This window comes from Gadus chalcogrammus, chromosome 14 (genome assembly GCF_026213295.1).
Source record: "Gadus chalcogrammus isolate NIFS_2021 chromosome 14, NIFS_Gcha_1.0, whole genome shotgun sequence".
NCBI lineage: Eukaryota > Metazoa > Chordata > Actinopteri > Gadiformes > Gadidae > Gadus > Gadus chalcogrammus.
The window spans coordinates 639,638-665,947 of NC_079425.1; the positions used below are offsets into that span (position 1 = coordinate 639,638).

Genomic DNA, 26,310 nt, shown 5'->3' on the forward strand with positions numbered 1-26,310 from the left:
TCTTAGGGCTGTCTCCTCTCCCTCTTGGTCAGCAGGTAGCACTGGATGGTTCTCAGACGGTCTTTGGCCGGAGCGAACTCAGGCTGCAGCTTCAGGGTGGACTCGTACCAGCGCATGGCCTTCTCAAACTCCTCCTGCACACACACACACACACACACACACACACACACACACACACACACACACACACACACACACACACACACACACACACACACACACACACACACACACACACACACAGTACAGAGACACACACACACACACAGTACATTAAGGGGATGTAGGTAAGAGGCGGTCAGCTCTGTTGGTGCTGAAGGTGTTTGAGGAGGTGTCTCAGAGGTCCTCCTACGGCCTGTAGGGGGCGTCAGACCGCTCCGCTCATCAGGGCACCTCTCCTGGGATTGGTTAAGGTCAACTCTCGGGCCCAGGTGCTTGACATGCAACGCTACCGGATGGAGACGCATCCTTCGAGGGACGTTGTCTATGAAGGCGTGGCCTTCCTAGTCCGTGAAGGCCGGACCCAACGAACGTTTTTAAATGAGGCTGTCTGGCCTACGGAGCATTTTAAGTTTGTAACGAGCCGTTTACCCTTTACCTCGCGTGACGACACGCCGCTCCTGTCACCTAGCAACCCTGACGGCGGCGGTTCAAACCGGACGGCGGAGGAGAAATATGGAGCCCTTATATAATAATTATATAAAATATAACGTTAATTAGTTTAACGTTATATGGCTCGTGTTTATGTCATTGAACATTGACAATAAAGTTACAAATTTAAAATAGTCCCAACGTTATTTAATATAAAAACAAGTTTTTACATAGTTTTGTAATTTGCTGCGACTGCCGCTCCCGCTCTCGCTGGCGCCATTTCTGAAAAAAATCCAACGCGCAAAGAATCTTAGGATACGTTGGGCCTGAAGGATCCACCCGCTGGACCCTTCAAATCCAGACAAAGGAGGCTGCATTTAAATGAGCCTTTGTAATGGGACGCGCCACAGTGACGCAATCGGCCTTCGAATGACGCCTTCGAAGGCTGCGTCCCCCGAGGCGAGACGGGGCCATAGTGTGTTGTACGTCCTGGCTAACAACAGTCCTCAGCACCTAACAACAGTCCTCAGCACCTAACAACAGTCCTCAGCACCTAACAACAGTCCTCAGCACCTAACAACAGTCCTCAGCACCTAACAACAGTCCTCAGCACCTAACAACAGTCCTCAGCACCTAACAACAGTCCTCAGCACCTAACAACAGTCCTCAGCACCTAACAACAGTCCTCAGCACCTAACAACAGTCCTCAGCACCTAACAACAGTCCTCAGCACCTAACAACAGTCCTCAGCACCTAACAACAGTCCTCAGCACCTAACAACAGTCCTCAGCACCTAACAACAGTCCTCAGCACCTAACAACAGTCCTCAGCACCTAACAACAGTCCTCAGCACCTAACAACAGTCCTCAGCACCTAACAACAGTCCTCAGCACCTAACAACAGTCCTCAGCACCTAACAACAGTCCTCAGCACCTAACAACAGTCCTCAGCACCTAACAGTCCTCAGCACCTAACAACAGTCCTCAGCACCTAACAACAGTCCTCAGCACCTAACAACAGTCCTCAGCACCTAACAACAGTCCTCAGCACCTAACAACAGTCCTCAGCACCTAACAACAGTCCTCAGCACCTAACAACAGTCCTCATCACCTAACAACAGTCCTCAGCACCTAACAACAGTCCTCAGCACCTAACAACAGTCCTCAGCACCTAACAACAGTCCTCAGCACCTAACAACAGTCCTCAGCAACTAACAACAGTCCTCAGCACCTAACAACAGTCCTCAGCACCTAACAACAGTCCTCAGCACCTAACAACAGTCCTCAGCACCTAACAACAGTCCTTAGCATTGTGTAGCGTCTCATCCTATCTGTGATGTACACAGGGAATGGGTTAACCTAGTGTTCACAGACTTATTGTAAGTGCCTTTGGATACTTAAAATAATACGTCTGCCTAGCGCCCTGAATGTAAACGTCATGGCGGGGGGGAGGGGCGGGGTGGTTACCATGGCGATGTAGACGTTGGCCAGCGTGAAGTGGTTGACCACGAAGTGGGGGGCGATCTCCACCGCCATGCGGGCCACGGTGAGGGCGTCGTCCCACAGGCGGGCGTTCTGGAAGATGTTGGCCAGGCTGATGAGAGGCACGTCCTGCACACACACACACACACACACACACGCACACACACGTTAGGACTGGTCTGAGATCAGACTTCAGATTCCACAGTGTGGGCCTAGTGTCGGGGTCAGAGGTCAGCGTTGGGGGGGGACCCTTGCCTTCATGTGGTGGGGGGCGTAGTTCAGGGCCTGGCGCAGGCAGTCGATGGCCCTCTTGCCCTGACCCTTCACCCTCCAGTACAGGGCCGCCATGCTGGACAGAACCCAGGACGTCTGGTTCTGGAGGGAGAGGAGACAGCAGTGAGACAGGTCAGACTCCAGGTCACCAGGAGACAGCAGTGAGACAGGTCACTCTACGGTCACCAGGAGAGGAGACAGCAGTGAGACAGGTCAGACTCCAGGTCACCAGGAGACAGCAGTGAGACAGGTCACTCTACGGTCACCAGGAGACAGCAGTGAGACAGGCCACTCTACGGTCACCAGGAGAGGAGACAGCAGTGAGACAGGTCAGACTCAACGGTCACCAGGAGAGGAGCCAGCAGTGAGACAGGTCACTCTACGGTCACCAGGAGAGGAGACAGCAGTGAGACAGGTCACTCTACGGTCACCAGGAGAGGAGACAGCAGTGAGACAGGTCAGACTCCAGGTCACCAGGAGACAGCAGTGAGACAGGTCACTCTACGGTCACCAGGAGACAGCAGTGAGACAGGCCACTCTACGGTCACCAGGAGAGGAGCCAGCAGTGAGACAGGTCAGACTCAACGGTCACCAGGAGAGGAGCCAGCAGTGAGACAGGTCACTCGACGGTCACCAGGAGAGGAGACAGCAGTGAGACAGGTCAGACTCAACGGTCACCAGGAGACAGCAGTGAGACAGGTCACTCGACGGTCACCAGGAGAGGAGCCAGCAGTGAGACAGGTCACTCTACGGTCACCAGGAGAGGAGACAGCAGTGAGACAGGTCAGACTCCAGGTCACCAGGAGACAGCAGTGAGACAGGTCACTCTACGGTCACCAGGAGAGGAGCCAGCAGTGAGACAGGTCACTCTACGGTCACCAGGAGACAGCAGTGAGACAGGCCACTCTATGGTCACCAGGAGAGGAGACAGCAGTGAGACAGGTCAGACTCTACGGTCACCAGGAGAGGAGCCAGCAGTGAGACAGGTCACTCTACGGTCACCAGGAGAGGAGCCAGCAGTGAGACAGGTCACTCTACGGTCACCAGGGAGGACCCCAACCTGGGGCGCTCGGGCCCCGAGGTGAGTCCAGAACAGGACCTTCTCCTCTGAATGGTATCTGTTATCCGCAGAGAGACATGCATGCTGGGACCCCAGCCCTGTCCGTCCCAAACGGCTGCAGTCTCCGTACCTTCTCCAGCACCTTGGCGATGCGCGTGCCGACCTGCTCGAAGGACTGGGGGGGGAACTTCTCTTTGCCCAGGTTCTGCAGCACCTGAAGGAGAACCGGAGGAGAGAACGTGAGGAGCAAACACACAACTCTACCGGAGAGAGACAATGAAGACCCTTTACAACGTTCCTCTTCTCCATTAGGATACCAACACGTTTGAAAGGCTGATTGGCCACGTGCTCCTCCTACCCCCTCAGTGGACCTCCCTACCTCCTCACTGGACCTCCCTACCTCCTACCTCGACCTCCCTACTTCCTCACTGGACCCCCCTAGCTCCTCACTGGACCTCCCTACCTCCTACCCCCTCAGTGGACCTCCCTACCTCCTCACTGGACCTCCCTACCTCCTCACTGGACCCCCCTACCTCCTCACTGGACCTCCCTACCTCCTACCTCCTCACTGGACCCCCCTACCTCCTCACTGGACCTCCCTACCTCCTCACTGGACCTCCCTACCTCCTCACTGGACCCCCCTACCTCCTCACTGGACCCCCCTACCTCCTCACTGGACCTCACTGGACCTCCCTACCTCCTCACTGGACCTCCCTACCTCCTCACTGGACCTCCCTACCTCCTAACTGGACCTCCCTACCTCCTCACTGGACCTCCCTACCTCCTCTCTGGACCTCCCTACCTCCTCACTGGACCTCCCTTCCCCCTAACTCCTCACTGGACCTCCCTAACTCCTCACTGGACCTCCCTACCTCCTCACTGGACCTCCCTTCCCCCAAACTCCTCACTGGACCTCCCTACCTCCTCTCTGGACCTCCCTACCTCCTCACTGGACCTCCCTTCCCCCTAACTCCTCACTGGACCTCCCTACCTCCTCACTGGACCTCCCTACCTCCTCTCTGGACCTCCCTACCTCCTCACTGGACCCCCTACCTCCTCTCTGGACCTCCCTACCTCCTCACTGGACCCCCTACCTCCTCTCTGGACCTCCCTACCTCCTCACTGGACCTCCCTACCTCCTCACTGGACCTCCCTACCACCTACCTCCTCACTGGACCTCCCTACCCCCTACCTCCTCACTGGACCTCCCTACCTCCTCACTGGACCTCCCTACCCCCTACCTCTCCTCACCCCCCCGGGGTGGTGCCCCCTACCTCTCCTCACTGCCCCCCCCCCGGGGTGGTGCCCCCTACCTCTCCTCACTGGCCCCCCCCGGGGTGGTGCCCCCCTACCTCTCTGAGCTGCCCCCCCCCTGGGGTGGTGCCCCCTACCTCTCCTCACTGGCCCCCCCGGGGTGGTGCCCCCTACCTCTCCTCACTGCCCCCCCCCGGGGTGGTGCCCCCTACCTCTCCTCACTGGCCCCCCCCGGGGTGGTGCCCCCTACCTCTCCTCACTGGCCCCCCCCTGGGGTGGTGCCCCCTACCTCTCTGAGCTGCACCTCCCCGGGGTGGTGTCCCCTACCTCTCCTCACTACCCCCCCCGGGGTGGTGCCCCCTACCTCTCTGAGCTGCACCTCCCCGGTGTAGTGGATGGCGGCCCGGTTGGCCACGCCCCCCAGGTGGTCCAGCGTGTGCATGCTGGAGGGCAGAGCGGCGTTGCAGAGCGGCTCCGCAGCCGGCTCCTGCAGCGGGGTGGCGAAGTCGATGTGCTCAGTGATGCTGAGGACACACACACAGAGGCACACGCACACACAAACAGAGGCACACACACACACACACAGGCACAGAGGCACACACACACACACAGAGGCACACACACACACACACAGGCACAGAGGCACACACACACACACACACAGAGGCACACACACACACACACACACACAGGCACAGAGGCACACACACACACAGGCACACATTATTTCATGCTTTAATCAACACCTCCATACTAAGATGAATCAGCAGACGGACCGTCAGGCCGTACACCAAGGCCCCAGCGTGGGGGGGGGGGGGACAACGTACTCGATGTTCTTGGCGGACACGGCCAGCCAGGTGCTGGCCACGGTGGTGAGGTCCACCCTCCGCGTCCGCTGGCACTCCTCCGGCCCCGGCCAGCCCAGGCTGGAGTAGTCCCGCCAGCGCCCTGTGGAGAGCAGACAGTCAGGGAGAGCCTCACAGCGCTGCTTTAGGAGTGGGGGCCTCAGTGGGGGACGGGCTGCCCCACCGAGACCCTCCCCCCTAAAGGAGGGGGCCTCAGTGGGGGACGGGCTGCCCCACCGAGGCCCTCCCCCCTGAAGGAGGGGGCCTCAGTGGGGGACGGGCTGCCCCACCGAGCTCCCCAAGGCCTGTTCTATGGATGGATCCTGGGGTGTGGATAGGGACTCTCTACCAGCTGGAGGACGATGCTGAAGGCTACATTACCAACGACCCCGTTAATCCTCTCCAGCCTCCACCGGATGAACTGTGTTCCTAAAGACTGCCTCTGGAGTGCCTCTGGGGGCGTGCTGCCTGAGCAGTGAGATCAGGTGTACCCCTGGCACTGTGACGTGGCGTTATCCTTTAGTGCCCCAGCAGAGGCTAGCGCCTGATGGAGGCGACCTCCCCCAGGCTGGGGGGGTGAGGGCTGGGGGGAGCGGGCACCTGAGGGTCCGGGCGAGGGGATGGTGGGCCCGCTGATCTCCAGGACCGAGTGCCCCCCGGGGAGCAGCTCCCCCTGCTGGCCGTCCTCCGCTCCCGAGCCCTCCGAGCCGTCCAGCTTGGACTTCCTGACCCGCTTCACCTGGAAGGTGATCTGAGGAGGGGGGGTTAAAGATCAGACTGGAGGGGGCTGATGGTCAGACTGGAGGGGGGGTTAAAGATCAGACTGGAGGGGGCTGATGGTCTGACTGGAGGGGGGGTTAAAGATCAGACTGGAGGGGGCTGATGGTCAGACTGGAGGGGCTGACTGGAGGGGGCTGATGGTCAGACTGGAGGGGGGGTTAAAGATCAGACTGGAGGGGGGGCTGATGGTCTGACTGGAGGGGCTGATGGTCTGACTGGAGGGGCTGACTGGAGGGGGCTGATGGTCAGACTGGAGGGGGGGTTAAAGATCAGACTGGAGGGGGCTGATGGTCAGACTGGAGGGGTTGATGGTCTGACTGGAGGGGGTTGATGGTCTTACAGGAGGGGGCTGATGGTCAGACTGGAGGGGGCTGATGGTCTGACTGGAGGGGGTTGATGGTCTGACTGGAGGGGGTTGATGGTCTGACTGGAGGGGGTTGATGGTCTGACTGGAGGGGGTTGATGGTCTGACTGGAGGGGGTTGATGGTCAGACTGGAGGGGGCTGATGGTCTGACTGGAGGGGGTTGATGGTCTGACTGGAGGGGGTTGATGGTCTTACAGGAGGGGGCTGATGGTCAGACTGGAGGGGGTGATGGTCTGACTGGAGGGGGTTGATGGTCTGACTGGAGGGGGTGATGGTCTGACTGGAGGGGGTTGATGGTCTGACTGGAGGGGGTTGATGGTCTTACAGGAGGGGGCTGATGGTCTGACTGGAGGGGGTTGATGGTCTGACTGGAGGGGGTTGATGGTCTTACAGGAGGGGGCTGATGGTCTGACTGGAGGGGCTGATGGTCAGACTGGAGGGGGCTGATGGTCTGACTGGAGGGGGTTGATGGTCTTACAGGAGGGGGTTGATGGTCTGACTGGAGGGGGTGATGGTCTGACTGGAGGGGTTGATGGTCTGACTGGAGGGGGTTGACAGTCACTCACCCACTCGGCGCCGTCGTCGTCCTCACAGTTCCCGAAGCAGGGCCCCCCCCCGGCGCGGGCCCCCATCACCCGGTCGCTCTTCAGCACGCGGATCCCCCGCAGGTCGCCCCGCTTCCCGCCCACGTCCAGGGCCCCCTCGAAGGCCCCCATCAGGTCCTCCTTCAGCTGCCACTCCTCCTCGCCCTCCGCCCGGCCCCCGCCCGCCCCCGGGGAGGACTGGCCGAACCCCGCCACCGAGGGGGGGGGCCGCGGCCGGCCCCCCGCCTCCCCCGACCCGTTGCTGTCCACCACCACCACCTCTGGAGGGGGGAGAGAAGTCAGCCAGACAGCGTGGTCCGCCCCCCACCAGAGGGCGCTGGGTGGGTGCGCTGCAGAACACTAGTGTGCCGTTAGTGTAACGCGTCTGATTATGGGCTGTCTTAGGGACCTCAGGTGAGCGTGACCGGGGTTGAACCAATCCTTACTCTGAACCATACAAAGCTCTTACAGCTGTCCTCTTTGTGTCCCGCGCTCAACGGTGAAAAACATCCTGATGCAGAACCTTTAGACCCCCCCCAGGCCCTACAGACCCCCACCACCAGGCCCTACAGACCCCCACCACCAGGCCCTACAGACCCCCACCACCAGGCCCTACAGACCCCCACCACCAGGCCCTACAGACCCCCACCAGGCCCTACAGACCCCCGCCACCAGGCCCTACAGACCCCCACCACCAGGCCCTACAGACCCCCACCACCAGGCCCTACAGACCCCCACCACCAGGCCCTACAGACCCCCACCACCAGGCCCTACAGACCCCCACCACCAGGCCCTACAGACCCCCACCACCAGGCCCTTTAGACCCCCACCAGGCCCTTCAGACCCCCACCACCAGGCCCTACAGACCCCCACCAGGCCCTACAGACCCCCACCAGGCCCTTTAGACCCCCACCACCAGGCCCTTTAGACCCCCACCACCAGGCCCTACAGACCCCCACCAGGCCCTTTAGACCCCCACCAGGCCCTTTAGACCCCCACCACCAGGCCCTACAGACCCCCACCAGGCCCTTTAGACCCCCACCACCAGGCCCTACAGACCCCCACCAGGCCCTTTAGACCCCCACCAGGCCCTTTAGACCCCCACCACCAGGCCCTACAGACCCCCACCACCAGGCCCTACAGACCCCCACCACCACCAGGCCCTACAGACCCCCACCATCAGGCCCTACAGACCCCCACCAGGCCCTACAGACCCCCACCACCAGGCCCTACAGACCCCCACCACCACCAGGCCCTACAGACCCCCACCATCAGGCCCTACAGACCCCCACCAGGCCCTACAGACCCCCACCAGGCCCTACAGACCCCCCCCAGGCCCATTAGACCCCCTACAGACCCCCACCAGGCCCTACAGACCCCCACCACCAGGCCCTTTATGCCGCTTTTCCACCGCACATGTAGCTCGACACGACACGACACAACTCGACACGACACGACTCGGTAGCAGCGCGGGTGCTTTTCCACCGCAAATAGTACCTCCGGGACGTGGGCGGGGTCGGCTGCGCGAAAGGGCCGTGACGTATTTTTGTACGCGACGCAAACAACACCTACGTAACCCACACATGGACAGAACCCACATAACAACAATGGAGAACATCGATGCGATGGTATTCGTGTTCGTATTATTAGCTGGCATGTTGAAGAAGTGGAATATGTTGGCTGCGGCGCTGCTATGGCTGTTACCAGCATGGTTGCCATGTCGCTCTCGTGACTTCGTCACAATCTCTGGCCAATCAGTGGCCGGCCGTCTGCCGACGTCACCTTTTAGTATCGGCTCAGCCGCTTGGAACCTAGAGCGACGCGGTACTAGAAAAAGCAGCCACTTGAGGTACTAGATCGCGGTGGAAACGCAAAAAATGCGAGCTGAGTCGAGTCGAGTCGAGTCGTGTCGAGCTGGTACCATGCAGTGGAAAAGCGGCAGATCCCTTTAGACCCCCACCAGGCTCTACAGACCCCCGCCACCAGGCCCTACAGACCCCCACCAGGCCCTACAGACCACCACCAGGCCCTACAGACCCCCACCCCCACCAGGCCCTACAGACCCCCCCCAGGCCCTACAGACCCCCACCACCCCCACCAGGCCGGGCCCTGGACTTACTCTCAAACAGCAGGGCCTCCTCCACGGTGGGCCCCGGGGCCAGCCCCCCCACGTCCGGGCTGGGGTCCGGGCCGCTCTCCCACTCCTCCAGCTGGATGGCCAGGCTGTCCTCCGCCATGCAGACGGCGCCCACTAGAGGGGAAACCACGCCATTACAGGCTGATAGGGTACAGGCAGCAGGACACAGGGATCACACTCTTCATCATGACACCATGGGAGTCCTGATCACACTCTTCATCATGACACCATGGGAGTCCTGATCACACTCATCATCATGACACCATGGGAGTCCTGATCACACTCTTCATCATGACACCATGGGAGTCCTGATCACACTCTTCATCATGACACCATGGGAGTTCTGATCACTCTTCATCATGACACCATGGGAGTCCTGATCACACTCTTCATCATGACACCATGGGAGTCCTGAACACACTCTTCATCATGACACCATGGGAGTCCTGATCACACTCTTCATCATGACACCATGGGAGTCCTGATCACACTCTTCATCACAACATACATGGGAGTCCTGATCACACTCTTCATCACACCATACATGCCAAGTGTACGAAATTGGTGTCATCATGCAATACAATTTAATCTCTCAAATAGAGACTAGACATGTGATAATTGAGTAACTGCTAAAACTGATTTCTTTGGGTATGAATTCTGAGGAGGACTGCAACAGGACGGCTCGGTAACACGCGTGTGTTTGAAGTAGGGACGTCTACCGAACAAAATAATAATACGAGTATCCAGATGCTGTTTCTCGAGTACAATAAAAGGGAAATGTTTCCATTTGAGATGCTATACCATGAATATTTAGAGTATATGTGTAATGAGGTCAGCCGACACTATGGGATGTGAACCCTCGCTGGGTGAGCTCTGATGCACCGTGTGGAGGAGAGCCTGATTGGGTAAGGGTGGGTCTCCAGGTGGACTACATGCACTGATCTCAGGAGAGAGGCTCCTTACCTATGTTAGTAACACACACACACACACACACACACACACACACACACACACACACACACACACACACACACACACACACACACACACACACACACACACACACACACACACACACTGGCAGCATGTTGCTGTGCTGCGTGTCTTGCCTGGGAGCAATATTTAGCTCTGGTGAGTAAAATATAGAGCCTTCTAAATCGGGAGGCAGCTATTTCCAGCCGCCTGAATTATTGAGCAGCCAAATGTCTCCACTTCAAAGCACTCCCCTCCGCACTCCAGCTAACATGCAGCGGGAGTTAAAGGAACACAGGCACCGGCGTTGGCTCCAGCGGGGATCATTGGGCTCTTATTGAGCTACTGCATCTAGAACAACTGCACAGCAGGAGAGGGACCTCTAGGTCAACAACGTCCAGCAGCCTCCTGGGATGATGAGTCCTAGTGGGATCAAGAGAGAACCAGGAGAGGTCTGAACCTTTGATGGCTGCGTTGGGATGCGGTCATGCCTCCGTTTGTTATAGTCGTGTTGTATTCTAACGCTCCCTTTGAACTCGTTCTCTCACAGAGATTGGCGACGGCGTGCCTTCTGAAGGCTCAGCTTCTATTGGTCGAGATCCTCCAGCGCTCAGCAGCCAGGAGGGCCCAGCAGGGGGAGCTGTTTCTGTGCTCCTCCTCCCTCCAGGCAATGCTCCTGTGCTCCTCTTAATGTGATCCATTTCTGCAGTCCAGGTACCATCCCGCCTCAAACTCACACCATCAACTGATGAAATCGGTGTAGTCATATTTTGAGATTTTTAATTAATTAGCTCTGATCTTAAAGGTGCACGGTGTAGGATTTACTGCCATCTAGTGGCGAGGTTGCAGATTGCAGTCAACTGGACGAGTGCGGCTCATAAGTGTTATATGTTTCTGTCCCTGGATGTACCAGGAGTTATATTCTTCTAATGAGCTATGAGGTCGCTTGTTCTAGGCCAATAGTGTGCAAAAAGCTGGAACAATAATAATAATTATTCATTACATTTACATACACACTTTTCAAGACAGCCAAAGCACCTTACATATTTGGAGTGTGTTTGTGTGTGTGAGTGTGATCTGACACCTCATCCACTACCAGTGTGTAGCACCCACCTGGTGACGCAACCAACCATGAGCCGCAGCACAGAGAGCAAAAACAACCGGCAGAAGGAGCTATATTCTGAGCCCTAGCACTGCCAAGTAGCGCCTACTGATGATCCCTGTGTGCTGAAATAGGAAGCATCGCTCTATTTCTATCCTGTTGGTTTTACTATCACAGGGTCTGTACGCCTGCGTGCATACGTGTGTGTTTGGATACGTGCCTGTGCGTGTGGGTGTACGCACTCGTGTTTGTGCGTGCGTTTGTGTGCGTGCGTTTATGTGCGTGCGTTTGTGTGCGTGCGTGCGTGCGTTTATGTGCGCGTTTGTGCGTGCGTTTGTGTGTGTGCGTTTATGTGCGTGCGTTTGTGTGCGCGTTTGTGTGTGTCTGTTATGTGCGTGCGTTTGTGTGTGTGCGTTTATGCGTGCGTTTGTGTGCGTGTTTGTGTGTGCGTTTGTGCACGTGTCTGCAGCGGGGGGCGGACTCACGCGGGCAGGGCTGGCGCTGGGAGAGGTTGTAGAGGGAGGGGTAGAACTGCAGGCAGCGCAGCAGGGGCAGGCTGGAACGGCACTGCTCACAGCCCTCCAGGGGCGAGGGGGGGGCCAGCCCGGCCTCCAGGGCATGGCGGAACAGGGCCAGAGCCCCCGTCACGTTGCCCTGGGCCAGATGCACGCTCACCAGGCTCAGCAGGCTGTGGGGCTGGGGCCAGAGACAACATCCAGACCGTTAGAGGAACCAGTGCATCTCCTAGAGGAAGCACCCTCAGCAGGCTGTGGGGCTGGGGCCAGAGACCACCTCCAGACCGTTAGAAGAACCATCTCCCAGAGGATGTGACCGCTAGACACCTACCAAACATCTGCTCCGGAGAACATCTCCCAGTCAGCTAATCACCTGAACCCCTTGGCCTGTTAGTGGACGCTAATTGGTCACCAGCTTGACGATGTGGACAGGAGATCGAATATAATCCATCAATTGAATCTGCCTGAAGGAGTTGAAGGAGTTTCAAAGGATTTGATGTAAAATCATTATCTCATGCGGTCCTTGATAACCCTTAACGACTGCATGAGAAGGGAATGAAGTATTTCTGTCAAGAACACTTCAGTAATTAGAGAGGAGTGCCCCGGGAGGCAGTGGAGGGGGACCAAGGGATTCAGGAGATGTTCCATGGGCTCAAGATGCTCCGTCAACTTGTTTATTAGACGTCCAAAACTTGGGGAGGTTATAAAAATAGAATCCATTCTTTAAAGTAATGCACCCGATGCCCAGGTTATCAATGCCTACGTCTATAAATACCCTCCATTCAAAGCAGCCTTTGTCCCGAGACCAAGTGGAATTTAATCAAAATGAAATGGATTTTCTAGCAACATACTGCCCCGTGACGTGGATGTCATTGCCTAAGCCCCTGAAGTGGTTGGTCTCCCTTCCAGAAGGCGCTCCATGTCCTCGGCTGTGTCCTCGTTCTCAGTGAATGACGAACAGCCGTCCCTAGGGAGGGTTCATCTACGTCTGGGGGCCGCATCAGGCCTCTCCTCTCCTCCACGGACCACCTGAGCACCGCGTCAAGGAGTGGGCTCCAGGTGGACCCCTGCAGCCCAGCTCCACCCTGAACCAGGAGGAGGGCCTCTGAAACACCCCTCACCCCCCCACTGGCCCATAACCCAGGGGTGTATTGACTGGAGAAGAGGTAAGGACGGCTTCTGGTGGTCCTTCCATCATAAGGGTCTAAGGACGACTGCGGACCACTGGTTCAGTGAATTGGGTCAGTAACGAGGGAGAAGGCTGCTGCTCGTCAGAGTACGGCCTCTAAAAGGGCTTGTTTCTGCCACGGACAGGCTCAGGTTCTATTATTATAGGACGGATCACAACCTTTGACCTTCCCTGTCCCTCGATCCCGGTCTGTTTGTTATCGTGTCCAATCAAGTCTCGCTCTACCAAAATACTCATACTTAACTCTAGCAAAGTCTCTCTGAATTCTGGATGTGGTCCAACCTGGACCCTCAGCCCCCTGATCCTTTAGATAACAACACGCTAGGCCTTCTGTTGGGTCTCCTCCAACGTCGTCTACCTGCACCCTACCTGCACCCTACCTGCACTCAGGTCAACTTGGGAATAACAAAAGGACCAATCAGAAGGTGGAGGAAGCTGTTTAAATGACGGTTAGCCCAGACCCCAGGAGGACCCCAGGAGGTCCCCAGGAGGTCCCCAGGAGGTCCCCAGGAGGACCCCAGGAGGACCCCAGGAGGACCCCAGGAGGACCCACATGCCCCCCTCCCAGTCGGAGTGCTGCCGCTGTAGAGGGCAGTAGGGAGGCTGTGGCTCACCTCGGAGGCGTTGAGCTCCAGCGCGTGCTGCAGCAGGGTGTGGGCGTGCGCGGCCAGGCCGTGGTGCAGCAGCAGGTTAGCGGCGTTGCTCAGGGCCAGGTGGCGGTGGGCCGGCGGGGCCGCGGCCAGGCCCTGCCTCAGGCAGCGCAGGGCGCGGCTCCCGTTGCCGCGGGCGCGCCAGAAGACGGCCGCCTCGTTGTGCAGCAGCCAGCGCGGCGCCTTGGCCTGCGGACAGCGGGCGGTGAGGGCGGGGCCTCGACAGGCTCACACCAATCAGGACCAGACTACCTCCGACCAATCAGGGAGGAGCACTGATGGTCAGATATTAAACCTGAATGACTCCTACAGAGGGGGGCTCAGACACAGATACCCAGAGAACGCCACTGGGAGGGCTCCGCCATTCCCAACATATTTAGAATGATAAAAATGTTTTTTTAAATATAATTCTATCATCTCCTGATTAAATTAATCAGACAAAAGATAGAATCATCTCTGAGGTGAACCTACGGGCGGACTTACCTGCTTTAAAGATTGAGCTATTCTGGAGCCAATCTGGTCCAATGACCAGCCGCCACTGCGCACCTGCAACACCTGGACACACAAGGAGACAAGGAGACAGGATCAACACCTGGACACACAAGGAGACAAGGAGACAGGATCAACACCTGGACACACAAGGAGACAAGGAGACAGGATCAACACCTGGACACGCACAGGGACAGTTTCAATACAAGGACCTAGTATTAACACCTAGACACACACAAGGAATAGAATTAAAACTCTTTTCTCAATACCAGTTCAAAGCCATTATGCAACATATTTCCAAGGTTTTTTCTGTTTTAAGAGAGTGATGCAATAAGTCAAGTAAACCTGACACACTGTCAAAATATATATATTTATAATGAGTACAATTCCTCTCATAACGTGAAGAACCCTGTTTCCAACCCTTCTTCCACGTCTGATGTGCTCCGGTGCCCCCCCCGTACCTTGGCGGCGAACAGGTCAGGCAGCTGCTTCTCCTCCAGGGGCCAGTCCAGGGAGGCGGGCAGCAGGGCGGGAGGGGGCTGGGGGGCAGAGCCGCAGTCCGGCAGGGCGCTGGTCTGAGGAGGACTGCTGCTCCCGTAGAGGTAGTCTGCCACTGGGCTGCACACACACCCCCCATGTTACAAACCCCGGGCTGCACGCTTAGTGGTGGGGGTTCAGAGGGCCTGGGCTAGGGCTGCACGCTTAGTGGTGGGGGTTCAGAGGGCCTGGGCTAGGGCTGCACGCTTAGTGGTGGGGGTTCAGAGGGCCTGGGCTACACACACATCCAGATACACCTGTGACCTAGGGCAGTAGCTCTCAGTTAGGGCTCAGAGGGCCGCAGACTGACCTGAGGCCCTGGGCTTCCGGCGGGAGGTAGAAGGTGGGCAGCAGGTGGGCCGGGGGGATGCTGGGGAACTCCTGGGCACAGTCCGCCCTGCGAGGCCACAGCATCCTCTGCATGTCCTGAGGAAGAACACGCTTTAGGGTTCATCCCTGGCAGCCAGTGGCAGCCAGCAGCAGCCAGTGGCAGCCTGAAGCAGCCTGAAGCAGCCTGAAGCAGCCTGAAGCAGCCTGAAGCAGCCTGAAGCAGCCAGTAGCAGCCAGTGGCAGCCAGCAGCAGCCTGAAGCAGCCTGAAGCAGCCTGAAGCAGCCTGAAGCAGCCAGTAGCAGCTTGAAGCAGCCTGAAGCAGCCAGTAGCAGCCTGAAGCAGCCAGTAGTAGCCAGTAGTAGCCAGTGACAGCCAGTAGCAGCCTGAAGCAGCCAGAAGTAGCCAGTGGCAGCCAGTAAAAGCCAGTGGCAGCCAGTAGCAGCCAGTAACAGCCAGTAACAGCCAGTAACAGCCAGTAACAGCCAATAGCAGCCAGTAGCAGCCTGAAGCAGCCAGCAGCCAGCAGCAGCCTGTAGCCGCCAGCAAAAGCAGCTGTAGCCAGTGGCAGCCAGTGGCAGCCAGTGGCAGCCAGTAGCAGCCAGTAACAGCCAGTAACAGCCAATAGCAGCCAGTGGCAGCCAGTAGCAGCCTGAAGCAGCCAGCAGCAGCCAGCAGCAGCCAGCAGCAGCCTGTAGCCTCCAGTAGCAGCCAGCAGCCGCCAGTAGCCGCCAGCAGCCGCCAGCAGCAGCAGCATGGGCCTGCGGGGGGCGTGTCTCACCTGGGCGGGGCCCTGCCGGCCGCCCCAGAAGGCCACAGCGGGGTCCTGGTCCCCGGACACGGAGGGGTGGAGCTGGGGGCTGGAGGCCGTGAGGTTGGGGCTGCGGTCGGAGACCAGCGCCATGCTGGAGGCCACGGACACCTCCTCCCCGAACTAGGGAGGGAGGAAGGGAGGGAGAGGGACAACGTTGGGAACGCCGTGTGGAGGCCTCACTGAAGGATATTGGAAAAGCTTTGTGAACTGCTACTACTACTGCTAGTACTACTTCTACTAGTACTACTTGTATTACTAGGTGAGCCAACACCCACCTGAACGTAGTGGACGTGTTCAAACAGGTCCCCACGGTGATAGCGCACAGGGAGGTCAAAGGGGCAGAGGAGATGTCGCTGTGGCTGGCCGAGGCAACACATCTGGTGGTTCCCTGGAGACAGGAACCCACAGCGAGAGACAGACAGACACAGACAGGGACCCACAGCGAGACAGACAGACACAGACAGGGACCCACAGGGAGAGACAGGGAGACAGAGAGACAGACAGGAACTCACAGGGAGACAGACAGACAGAGAGACAGACAGGGAGAGACGGAGACAGAGAGACAGACACAGACAGGAACCCACAGGGAGACAGAGAGACAGAGAGACAGACAGGGAGAGACGGAGACAGAGAGACAGACACAGACAGGAACCCACAGGGAGACAGAGAGACAGAGAGACGGACAGGAACCCAGAGTGAGAGAGAGAGAGAGAGAGAGGGGAACCCACAGGGAGAGGGAGAGACAGACAGAAACAGAGAGAAACAGATAGAAAAAGACAGAGAGAGGGAGAGAGACAGCCAGACAGAAACAGAGAAAGAACATCAAAAAAAGACACATCTTGAGTAGTTTTAGTACGCCCTATTCTTTATTTATGTTTTGTGTTTGAAAGCGTTCTAGCCATGGCTGAATGGATATTGTGTAAGGGTGAAAACATGGTTTCTCCATGAGCCTGTGATCGTATAGTGGCGGCTAATCCTACTATGTGAAGAACGAGGCTGTATAGGGCGAGGTTACGGCTGTCGACCAGAACGGAGATATTAAACTGAACAGAAACTCATTCAGGTGAGTGGATGAGGCTTACAGAAGAAGGCTTTAATGAGAGGGTTGCTACAGTTACCAGCCTACCCCGCCCACAGCAACGTGATCGGTCATAACTACTTGAAGCAGGAGCAAGTCAAACGCCAGTCTGGTGGTGTGACCCGAGGGACAGACCAGCTGATCATACATGGGTTAGTACATGGGTTAGTCAGACATCAATACAGGCAGGGATGAATGGTTCTGTGAGCCATCAGGGAGGGCAGATGACCAAACAACATTCCAAAAAGTAATTCATTCAAGTTAAAAAATACATACATGAGTGAAACTCAATTATACACATCCTCGGAGTAAGGCAGAGAGGTAAAAAACTAAAATATGCCGCACTTGAACTTGATCACCACAAACAAGTAATTATGTTTTTGACCCCAACAACCACTACCCCTACAACTACTACTAAAACTATAGTCCTTTTTCCATCAAAAAGATAATGCGCTTTAAAATGATGCGCATCAAAAGTTAGTGCGACATATGTGATGGAAAAAGGGTTATATCGCTCTAACGCCGATTTTGTCGCACTAAGTTAATTCGCTCTGCAGAGGTGGTTTTCGGAAATGGATTCCAGGTCTAATGGATTTCAGGTATAATGGATTCCAGGTCTAATTGAATCCAGGTCTAATTGAATCCAGGTCTAATTGATTCCAGGTCTAATTGATTCCAGGTCTAATTGATTCCAGGTCTAATTGATTCCAGGTCTAGTTAATTGCGTGTGCAGCTCACCCAGCTGGGCCTCCTTGGCCATCTGCGTCTCGTGGATGATGTTGCGCAGGATCTGCTCTTCCTGCAGCAGCTTGTGCTTGTCTAGCGCCTCCTGCTGGCGGAGGTAGTGGTCGTGCTGCTTCTGGTACTCCTTCAGCTCGTTCAGCGTCCGCTGCAGCGACCTGTGGGAGGAGGTGCACCCGTTAGCGTGTGGAGTAGAGTAGTGCTCTGTGCTACACACAGATCATAGGTTGGGCTTTACGTCGTCACCTCACAGCTTTTCATTCCTTCTCATGATGTGAGCGTTGTGTGCTTTAACCGTCTGGATAGTCTATACACTGAGGCTACCTTTCAGACCTCTGTAATCTACTATATCTTTAAGCTCATCCGCCGCAGTCCTTTAAGCTGTACCGAGATAGGACTTGAGACTCGTGGCGCACCCCCTCAATAGTTCTGTTTTTTGTCTGCATTCAGACGGAAGGATGTTGGCGCCGTGTCTCCTGTCTGGTGAGTCTGTCTCCTGTCTGGTGAGTCTGTCTCCTGTCTGGTGAGTCTGTCTCCTGTCTGGTGAGTCTGTCTCCTGTCTGGTGGGTCTGTCTCCTGTCTGGTGTGTGTCTCCTGTCTGGTGAGTCTGTCTCCTGTCTGGTGAGTCTGTCTCCTGTCTGGTGGGTCTGTCTGCTGTCTGGTGAGTCTGTCTCCTGTCTGGTGGGTCTGTCTCCTGTCTCCTGTCTGGTGGGTCTGTCTCCTGTCTCCTGTCTGGTGTGTCTGTCTTCTGTCTGGTGGGTCTGTCTCCTGTCTCCTGTCTGGTGGGTCTGTCTCCTGTCTGGTGAGTCTGTCTCCTGTCTCCTGTCTGGTGGGTCTGTCTCCTGTCTCCTGTCTGGTGAGTCTGTCTCCTGTCTGGTGGGTCTGTCTCCTGTCTGGTGGGTCTGTCTCCTGTCTGGTGGGTCTGTCTCCTGTCTCCTGTCTGGTGAGTCTGTCTCCTGTCTGGTGAGTCTGTCTCCTGTCTGGTGGGTCTGTCTCCTGTCTGGTGAGTCTGTCTCCTGTCTGGTGAGTCTGTCTCCTGTCTGGTGAGTCTGTCTCCTGTCTGGTGAGTCTGTCTCCTGTCTGGTGGGTCTGTCTCCTGTCTGGTGGGTCTGTCTCCTGTCTCCTGTCTGGTGTGTCTGTCTCCTGTCTCCTGTCTGGTGAGTCTGTCTCCTGTCTGGTGAGTCTGTCTCCTGTCTCCTGTCTGGTGGGTCTGTCTCCTGTCTCCTGTCTGGTGGGTCTGTCTCCTGTCTGGTGGGTCCGCCTCCTGTCTCCTGTCTGGTGGATCTGTCTCCTGTCTGATGGGTCTGTCTCCTGTCTGTCTCCTGTCTCCTGTCTGGTGGGTCTGGTGTTGAGGCGCTCTGACCTGTGCTGGGCCTCCAGGCGCTGCTCCAGCTTCTGCTGACACAGCACAGCGTGCTTCCTGCGCAGGGCCTGCTCCAGGCCGGGCTGGGCCGCCAGGGCCTGCTCGTAGCACAGCACCGAGTGGTTGTACTCGCCCAGCATCTGCAGAGTGGGACAGCGCTGGGGTCAACCAAGGGTCACACGCAGCCACGCCCATCACAAAGTCACTCGTAACGTCAGCTGCCTCTCAAAGCTCACTGAATGGCCGTCTGAGTAACATGTCTGCTGGTGGCGTTGGCCTGTGATGGTGTTGTGGTTCTGGCCGTCTGAGTAACATGTCTGCTGGTGGCGTTGGCCTGTGATGGTGCTGTGGTTCTGGCCGTCTGAGTAACATGTCTGCTGGTGGCGTTGGCCTGTGATGGTGCTGTGGTTCTGGCCGTCTGAGTAACATGTCTGCTGGTGGCGTTGGCCTGTGATGGTGCTGTGGTTCTGAAAGAAGCTGACGCTGTGGGATGTGGCATCTGTTGTGGTGGTGGTTGTGGAATTCAATGGTCATGGGATCAGTAATGGGGGTGGTGGTGGTATTAGTAATGGTGGTGGTGGTGGTATTAGTAATGGTGGTGGTGGTAGTGGTGCCCATCGTGCTACTGGTGGTGGTGGTGGTGGTAGTAATGGTGCTGGTGGTAGTGGTGCCCATCGTGCTACTGGTGGTGGTGGTGGTATTAGTAATGGTGGTGGTGGTGGTGGTATTAGTAGTGGTGGTAGTGGTGCCCATGGTGCTACTGGTGGTGGTGGTGGCCATGGTGGGGGGGTCTTACGGCGTAGATGTTGCCCAGCGTGTAGTGGCAGGTGAACAGGTCTGAGGAGAGGTCCAGGGCGGCGTGGGCCAGGACCGCCGCGTCGGCCGAGAAGTGCGCGCGGTGCAGGATGTTGGCCATGTTCACCAGCGCCACGTCCTTGTGGGTCCTGCAGCGCACACAACACAAGGGGGTCCCCTTAGACACACACACAACACAAGGGGGTCCCCTTAGACACACACACACAACACAAGGGGGGTCCCCTTAGACGCACACACACAACACAAGGGGGTCCCCTTAGACGCACACACACAACACAAGGGGGGTCCCCTTAGACGCACACACACAACACAACACAAGGGGGTCCCCTTAGACGCACACACACAACACAACACAAGGGGGTCCCCTTAGACGCACACACACAACACAACACAAGGGGGGTCCCCTTAGACGCACACACAACACAAGGGGGTCCCCTTAGACGCACACACACAACACAAGGGGGTCCCCTTAGACGCACACACACACACAACACAAGGGGGTCCCCTAAGAGGCACACACACAACACAACACAAGGGGGTCCCCTTAGACGCACACACACAACACAAGGGGGGTCCCCTTAGACGCACATACACAACACAACACAAGGGGGGTCCCCTTAGACGCACACACACAACACAACACAAGGGGGGTCCCCTTAGACGCACACACACAACACAACACAAGGGGGGTCCCCTTAGACGCACACACACAACACAAGAGGGGTCCCCTTAGACGCACACACACACACAACCCAAGAGGGGTCCCCTTAGACGCACACACACAACACAACACAACACAAGGGGGTCCCCTTAGACGCACACACACAACACAACGCAACACAAGGGGGGTCCCCTTAGACGCACACACACACAACACAAGAGGGGTCCCCTTAGATGCACACACACACACAACACAACACAAGGGGGGTCTGGCCGCTAACCCTAACCCTAGCCCTAACCCTCATCCAATATTTTTTAACTATCCGTCGACGCCATGGACCTATTTGTCGACGCAACGGAGACGGCAAGGGCTGTGATTGGGCCTAACTAAATCATTTATGGAATCACGTCTCCGGTTTGACTTTGCGCCTTAATTACTTTGCACATTGTTTACTTTGCACCTTAAGGACCAATAAAACACCAAATAAGATTTGAAAAGCTTTGGAAGTTTATTTACGACACGGCTTACATGGTTTGTAGACAACATATAAGATAGATCGGGCGGCGAATTGCATTTGTATCCGACATCCCGACGGAGAGCTGCTGAGCGGATTACGAAGTCGGAGTAGTATACTTTAGCTAAACGGTCTGGTTGGAAATCCGACTACAAGTTTTAAATTCTGCATCGCAAAACAAGCCTTTACATTCGCCATATTAACGCTATCCGTTAATACCGTGACGGTTCAGTACCGATACGTGTACCGTCACACCCCTACGGTAAATGTATGGATAACATATAGGTCCAGGCCCGGACGCTGTGTGTGGCCACGGTGAGGGGGTAGGGGGGTGGACCTGATAAAGGGGGCTCTGGGGGCTCCTACCTGGGGGAGAAATGGAGGGCGCGCACCACACAGTCCACCGCCCGGCGCGGCTCGTTCTTCACACGCCAGTAGAAGGAGGCCAGGTTATAGAGGACCCAGGAGGACGAGTTCTGCAGCGCACACACACACACACACACACACACACACACACGCACACGCACGCACGCACGCACGCACACACACACACACATGTTCAGCAATATGTTAAAATCTTTCCCTAATGTACAAATTGTAATATTTTGCACGAAATGGAAGTAGATAGAGAAGCCATAACAGGTTTAAACATGTACTCACTAGCCGGGCTCCACATTCTTACTGCCTTGTTTTGCAATAAATATTATAATAAATGGTAAGGGGTTAATGCTAACAAACGATTATGGTTTTGTCGATGATTCTAAATTCTAGCCTAAAGCACTGAACAATAAGTAATCCATGATGGTCCGGGGGGCCCCCGGTGAGGGGTCCGGGGGGCCCCAGGTGAGGGGTGCGGGGGGCGGGCCTACCCTCAGCAGGCCCTGGTGGATGCGATGGCCGACCTCGTCCACGCTGTGGCCCAGCTTGTGAGAGAGGGAGGTGAAGATGGGGTCGTCCTTAGACAGCAGGGGGGAGGTCAGGTTCACCCTCTCCTGTACCCCCTAGAACAGAGAGAGAGAGAGAGAGAGAGAGAGAGAGAGAGAGAGAGAGAGAGAGAGAGAGAGAGAGAGAGAGAGAGAGAGAGAGAGTTGGGGGATAGAGAGAGAGAGAGAGAAGAGAGACAGAGAGACAGAGACAGAGAGAGAGAGAGAGAGAGAGAGAGAGAGACAGAGAGAGAGAGAGAGAGTTAATGGGGAGCAGAGAGCGCTACATTAGATCAGAAATGTAAACATAAAGATGCATGGTAATGACCAAATCCCTCCTCTGTTCTTCATTGATGGCCAGCAAACAAAGAGCATTATGGGGTCAATAAGGAGACATAGCCGGAGATCGATGTTGAGCATCAATAAACATTCTGCTGCACAGAAACCATACTGCATCGACAGAACGGAGACATGGATAATCTGTAATTAAGAAGAAACTGGAACTCAGTCAGTTAATAAATCAAGAGTGAGGAAAAAAAGGGAGCGTTGATTTTTAAAGGTTGCTGAAGGTAAACGTCTGTGCAGAACGATGGTCCAGTCTAAGGGGGGCAGGGGCTCACTCACCCTGAGATGCTGGAAGGCGTGGATGCTGTAGGGCAGCTCAGAGATCTGACTGCAGTCCGGCCTCTCCAGGTCGGGGGGGAGGGCTGACCTGGAGTCCACATGCTCTTCGGGACTGAGGACAATAGACAAATCAATGCATTAATGGTAACATAAAGCAGCAAACAACTGTTGGCCAACTCAACCTTCTAATCATGAAGGAGACCCGTATGAAGGACAGGGTGGAGCTAGGCCTGGCCCCTGGGCCCCTGCTGACCTGATGGCCTGGCTCTCCAGGGAGATGTAGGTGCCGTCATAGAGGTCCAGGTCCCCCAGAGGCACCTTGGCCAGGATACAGTCCGAGTCCTCCTTGTAGTGCCTCTGTTCCAGCCCCGTGTCCCGGTCCTCGTTCTCCTCGATGTGGATCTTCTGCTCCACAAGTTGCTTCTGTGTCAAAGCAGAGCAGGGCAGTCAATCAAAGCTCATTGGTGGCTGAACAAAAGGTTAGATAACAGGACAGGACACATGACTGGATGTACTGTGTGTTTGTCATGAACGTCTGTTAGGTTGTGTGGTTTCAAAGCACCTCCAGCTTCTTGAGGTAGTTGACGCGGGTCTCCTGTCTCATGAAGATAACCACGTCGTGAGGGTGCTTGAGGTTCAGAGGAGAGTCTACCTGCAACAATGTGGTTCAGGTGGTCAGTGATGGATAAGAGACCTTTAATGTCATTGCCAGAGGAAAACGTAGCAGAATATTATGTTTATTATTATATCATTCATCATTGGCCGTTGACACACATCAGATTTATTTAGAGATAACAGACAACTATGATGCAAATGTACCATCTGATGTGTTGGATAGGATCATGGAGTTTACTAGAATAACAAATTGTAACGGTCTGACACCTAGAGCACGTGCAGAGGACGGAGAACGTGAAGTTGAACCCGGTCAACGTGAACATCAAGACCCTGACCGAAAACACACGTTACCGTGTACGTTAAACCCACTGACGTTAACGTGTACGTCTTCAACACCTTCACGTTACCGTGTTCAACACCCTCACGTGTACGTGTTGAACAGCCTCCCATTGACGTGAAAGTGTTCAACAGCCTCCCGTTAACGTGAAAGTGTTCAACACCCTCACGTTAACGTGTACGTTTTCAACACCCTCCTGTTGACGTGTACGTGTGTCAGACAGCGCTAGCCACGTTACAGCTAACGGCGGCTAGCGACTCAAACCCTTCTGTCAGTTAATGTTCATGTTAGTGATGATGAAAGAGGAACCCTGTCTGAGCTCAGCTACAGCGGAGGAGGCATATGGTAGACGATAGATAGAGGGGATAGAGGAGATCGATGAGCTAGTTGGCGGCTAGCAACTGTCGGTGTTATGCCGCTAGCCTGCAGTGCTACGTTAGCCGGTAGCTCGTACTTGTTGTTGTATCTTCCCGTCCTCGGTGACCACCCAGTGGGTCGTGGCACCGGCGCGGTCCGCCAGCAAGAGGAGGGTACACAGAACCGTCAGGATCCTCCCGGGGAAATGTGTTTTTCGGGAACCGTTGACGCGACAGAGCGAAGACTCGGGATAATCGTTCCCGAGGTCCGCCATCTTTACGTCTCCTCTGCTGCGGCGACCCGTGAAAACTCCCGCCACCGGGGGGCGCACGAGGGCGCCGTCCGTAACTCACTGCGTTGTCTCGGCGACCGCGGGAAAGCTCGTGTGGCGATGGGTCCATGGTATCTCTCGCGACAAGTCTGCATGGCCGCCATATTGGAGCGGTCAATGTCTATTAATGGGCTGTTGCAATATGAATGGGCTGTTCCAAGTTGAATGGGCAGTACCAATGTGAATGGGCTGTACCAATATTAACGGGCTGTACCATTATGTTTTGAGTACCAATATGAAACGGACTTCCCCTCCGTGACGTCTGGAGGATCAGGAAACTAAAAAGAAAACTTCTCCTGTGAGGTGAGAGTTTACGGAAACGCGTTAACGTGGAGCGATAAGCTGGAGTTAGGAGGAGGAGAGGTGAGTCTGGACACCAGTCAGGGGGACCGTCAGGGCCAGTAGCTCTACTGGTTTCTGTACTGGTTTCGGTACTGGTTTCTACACTGGTTTCAGTGAGGATGTTGTTAGTTCCGCATCAGCCTCGCCAGGCGGGGACGCTCCACCCAAACACCACCAGGATGGAGGGGATCGCGTTATATCATGTTTACCCAGATGAACCTAAACCTTCAGACAGACTCCCCAAGATACCTCCTCCTGTTACCGAATGGGGGTCGTGAGCTGAGGTTAGATAACACGAGTAGCAGGGTGGGGTCCAGGGCGGTGCACCTCCGGGTGGAGCGACGCGCCTCTTTATGGCGTTTATGTATGGCTGGCAATCAGCCGACGGTTCTAGATCGTTTGCTCTGTGCTCCCTGCAGGTGGCTCTAGATCGGTTGATCTGTGCTCCTGCAGGTGGTTCTAGATCGATTGATCTGTGCTCCTGCAGGTGGTTCTAGATCGGTTGCTCTGTGCTCCCTGCAGGTGGCTCTAGATCGGTTGCTCTGTGCTCCCTGCAGGTGGCTCTAGATCGGTTGCTCTGTGCTCCTGCAGGTGGCTCTAGATCGGTTGCTCTGTGCTCCTGCAGGTGGCTCTAGATCCGTTGCTCTGTGCTCCTGCAGATGGCTGCGTTCTACGACAGTGAGCAGGACAGCCTGGAGGCGGAGCGCAGTGGCGGCGGCGGGGAGCTGTCCAGTTGTGCGATGGCCATGCTGGAGAAGGAGCGGGAGTCTCTGCTCAGCCCGTCCGAGAGCTCGGGGACGCTGTTCGGGAGCACGCCCACCTCCCTGCTGACCGCCGCCCCCCTGCAGGGCTACGACGTGGAGTTTGACCCCCCCCTCGAGAGCAAATACGAGTGCCCCATCTGCCTCATGGCGCTGCGCAACGCCATCCAGACGCCCTGCGGACACCGCTTCTGCAAGCACTGCATCCAGAAGTCCATCCGGTACGAATCGGCTGAGGTTCAGCCCGGCCCGCAGCCCTCAGGGGCCGTAGCACTAATACAGGCTGCTCTACCACCTCAGGGACTGTAGCACTAATACAGGCTGCTCTACCACCTCAGGGACTGTAGCACTAATACAGGCTGTTCTACCACCCTGAGGGACTGTAGCACTAATACAGGCTGCTCTACCACCCTGAGGGACTGTAGCACTAATACAGGCTGCTCTACCGCCCTGAGGACTGTAGCACTAATACAGGCTGCTCTACCACCCTGAGGGACTGTAGCACTAATACAGGCTGCTCTACCACCCTGAGGACTGTAGCACTAATACAGGCTGCTCTACCACCTCAGGGACTGTAGCACTAATACAGGCTGCTCTACCACCTCAGGGACTGTAGCACTAATACAGGCTGCTCTACCACCTCAGGGACTGTAGCACTAATACAGGCTGCTCTACCACCCTGAGGGACTGTAGCACTAATACAGGCTGCTCTACCACCTCAGGGACTGTAGCACTAATACAGGCTGCTCTACCACCCTGAGGGACTGTAGCACTAATACAGGCTGCTCTACCACCCTGAGGGACTGTAGCACTAATACAGGCTGCTCTACCACCTCAGGGACTGTAGCACTAATACAGGCTGCTCTACCACCCTGAGGGAC

General features: G+C 56.1%; 2 protein-coding genes across 7 annotated transcripts in view; one reads left to right on the top strand and one right to left on the bottom strand.

Moving 5' to 3' along the window:
* ttc17 (tetratricopeptide repeat domain 17) lies at positions 1-24,356 on the bottom strand. The gene is made up of 25 exons (XM_056607464.1): positions 24,093-24,356; positions 23,249-23,338; positions 22,940-23,109; positions 22,687-22,798; positions 22,009-22,140; positions 21,506-21,615; positions 19,945-20,092; positions 19,149-19,288; positions 17,783-17,943; positions 16,242-16,354; positions 15,934-16,086; positions 15,135-15,250; positions 14,749-14,905; positions 14,282-14,353; positions 13,763-13,987; positions 11,930-12,140; positions 9,353-9,484; positions 7,216-7,514; positions 6,105-6,255; positions 5,487-5,607; positions 5,024-5,183; positions 3,536-3,619; positions 2,328-2,447; positions 2,058-2,201; positions 1-134 (listed from the first exon to the last, which is right to left on the bottom strand). Exons 1-25 carry the CDS (start codon positions 24,267-24,269, stop codon positions 3-5), a joined length of 3,630 nt encoding a protein of 1,209 aa, XP_056463439.1. The 5' UTR covers positions 24,270-24,356; the 3' UTR covers positions 1-2.
* traf6 (TNF receptor-associated factor 6) overlaps positions 10,629-26,310 on the top strand; it is a 21,788-nt gene continuing 6,106 nt past the window's right edge. Inside the window, exons 1-3 of one of the 6 annotated variants that reach the window (XM_056607469.1) lie at positions 10,629-10,794; positions 10,893-11,056; positions 25,328-25,650. In XM_056607469.1, the coding sequence (XP_056463444.1) occupies positions 25,328-25,650 (323 nt within the window). In that variant the 5' untranslated portion in view covers positions 10,629-10,794; positions 10,893-11,056. The other 5 variants (XM_056607468.1, XM_056607466.1, XM_056607465.1 and 2 more) reach the window with 5 other exon arrangements.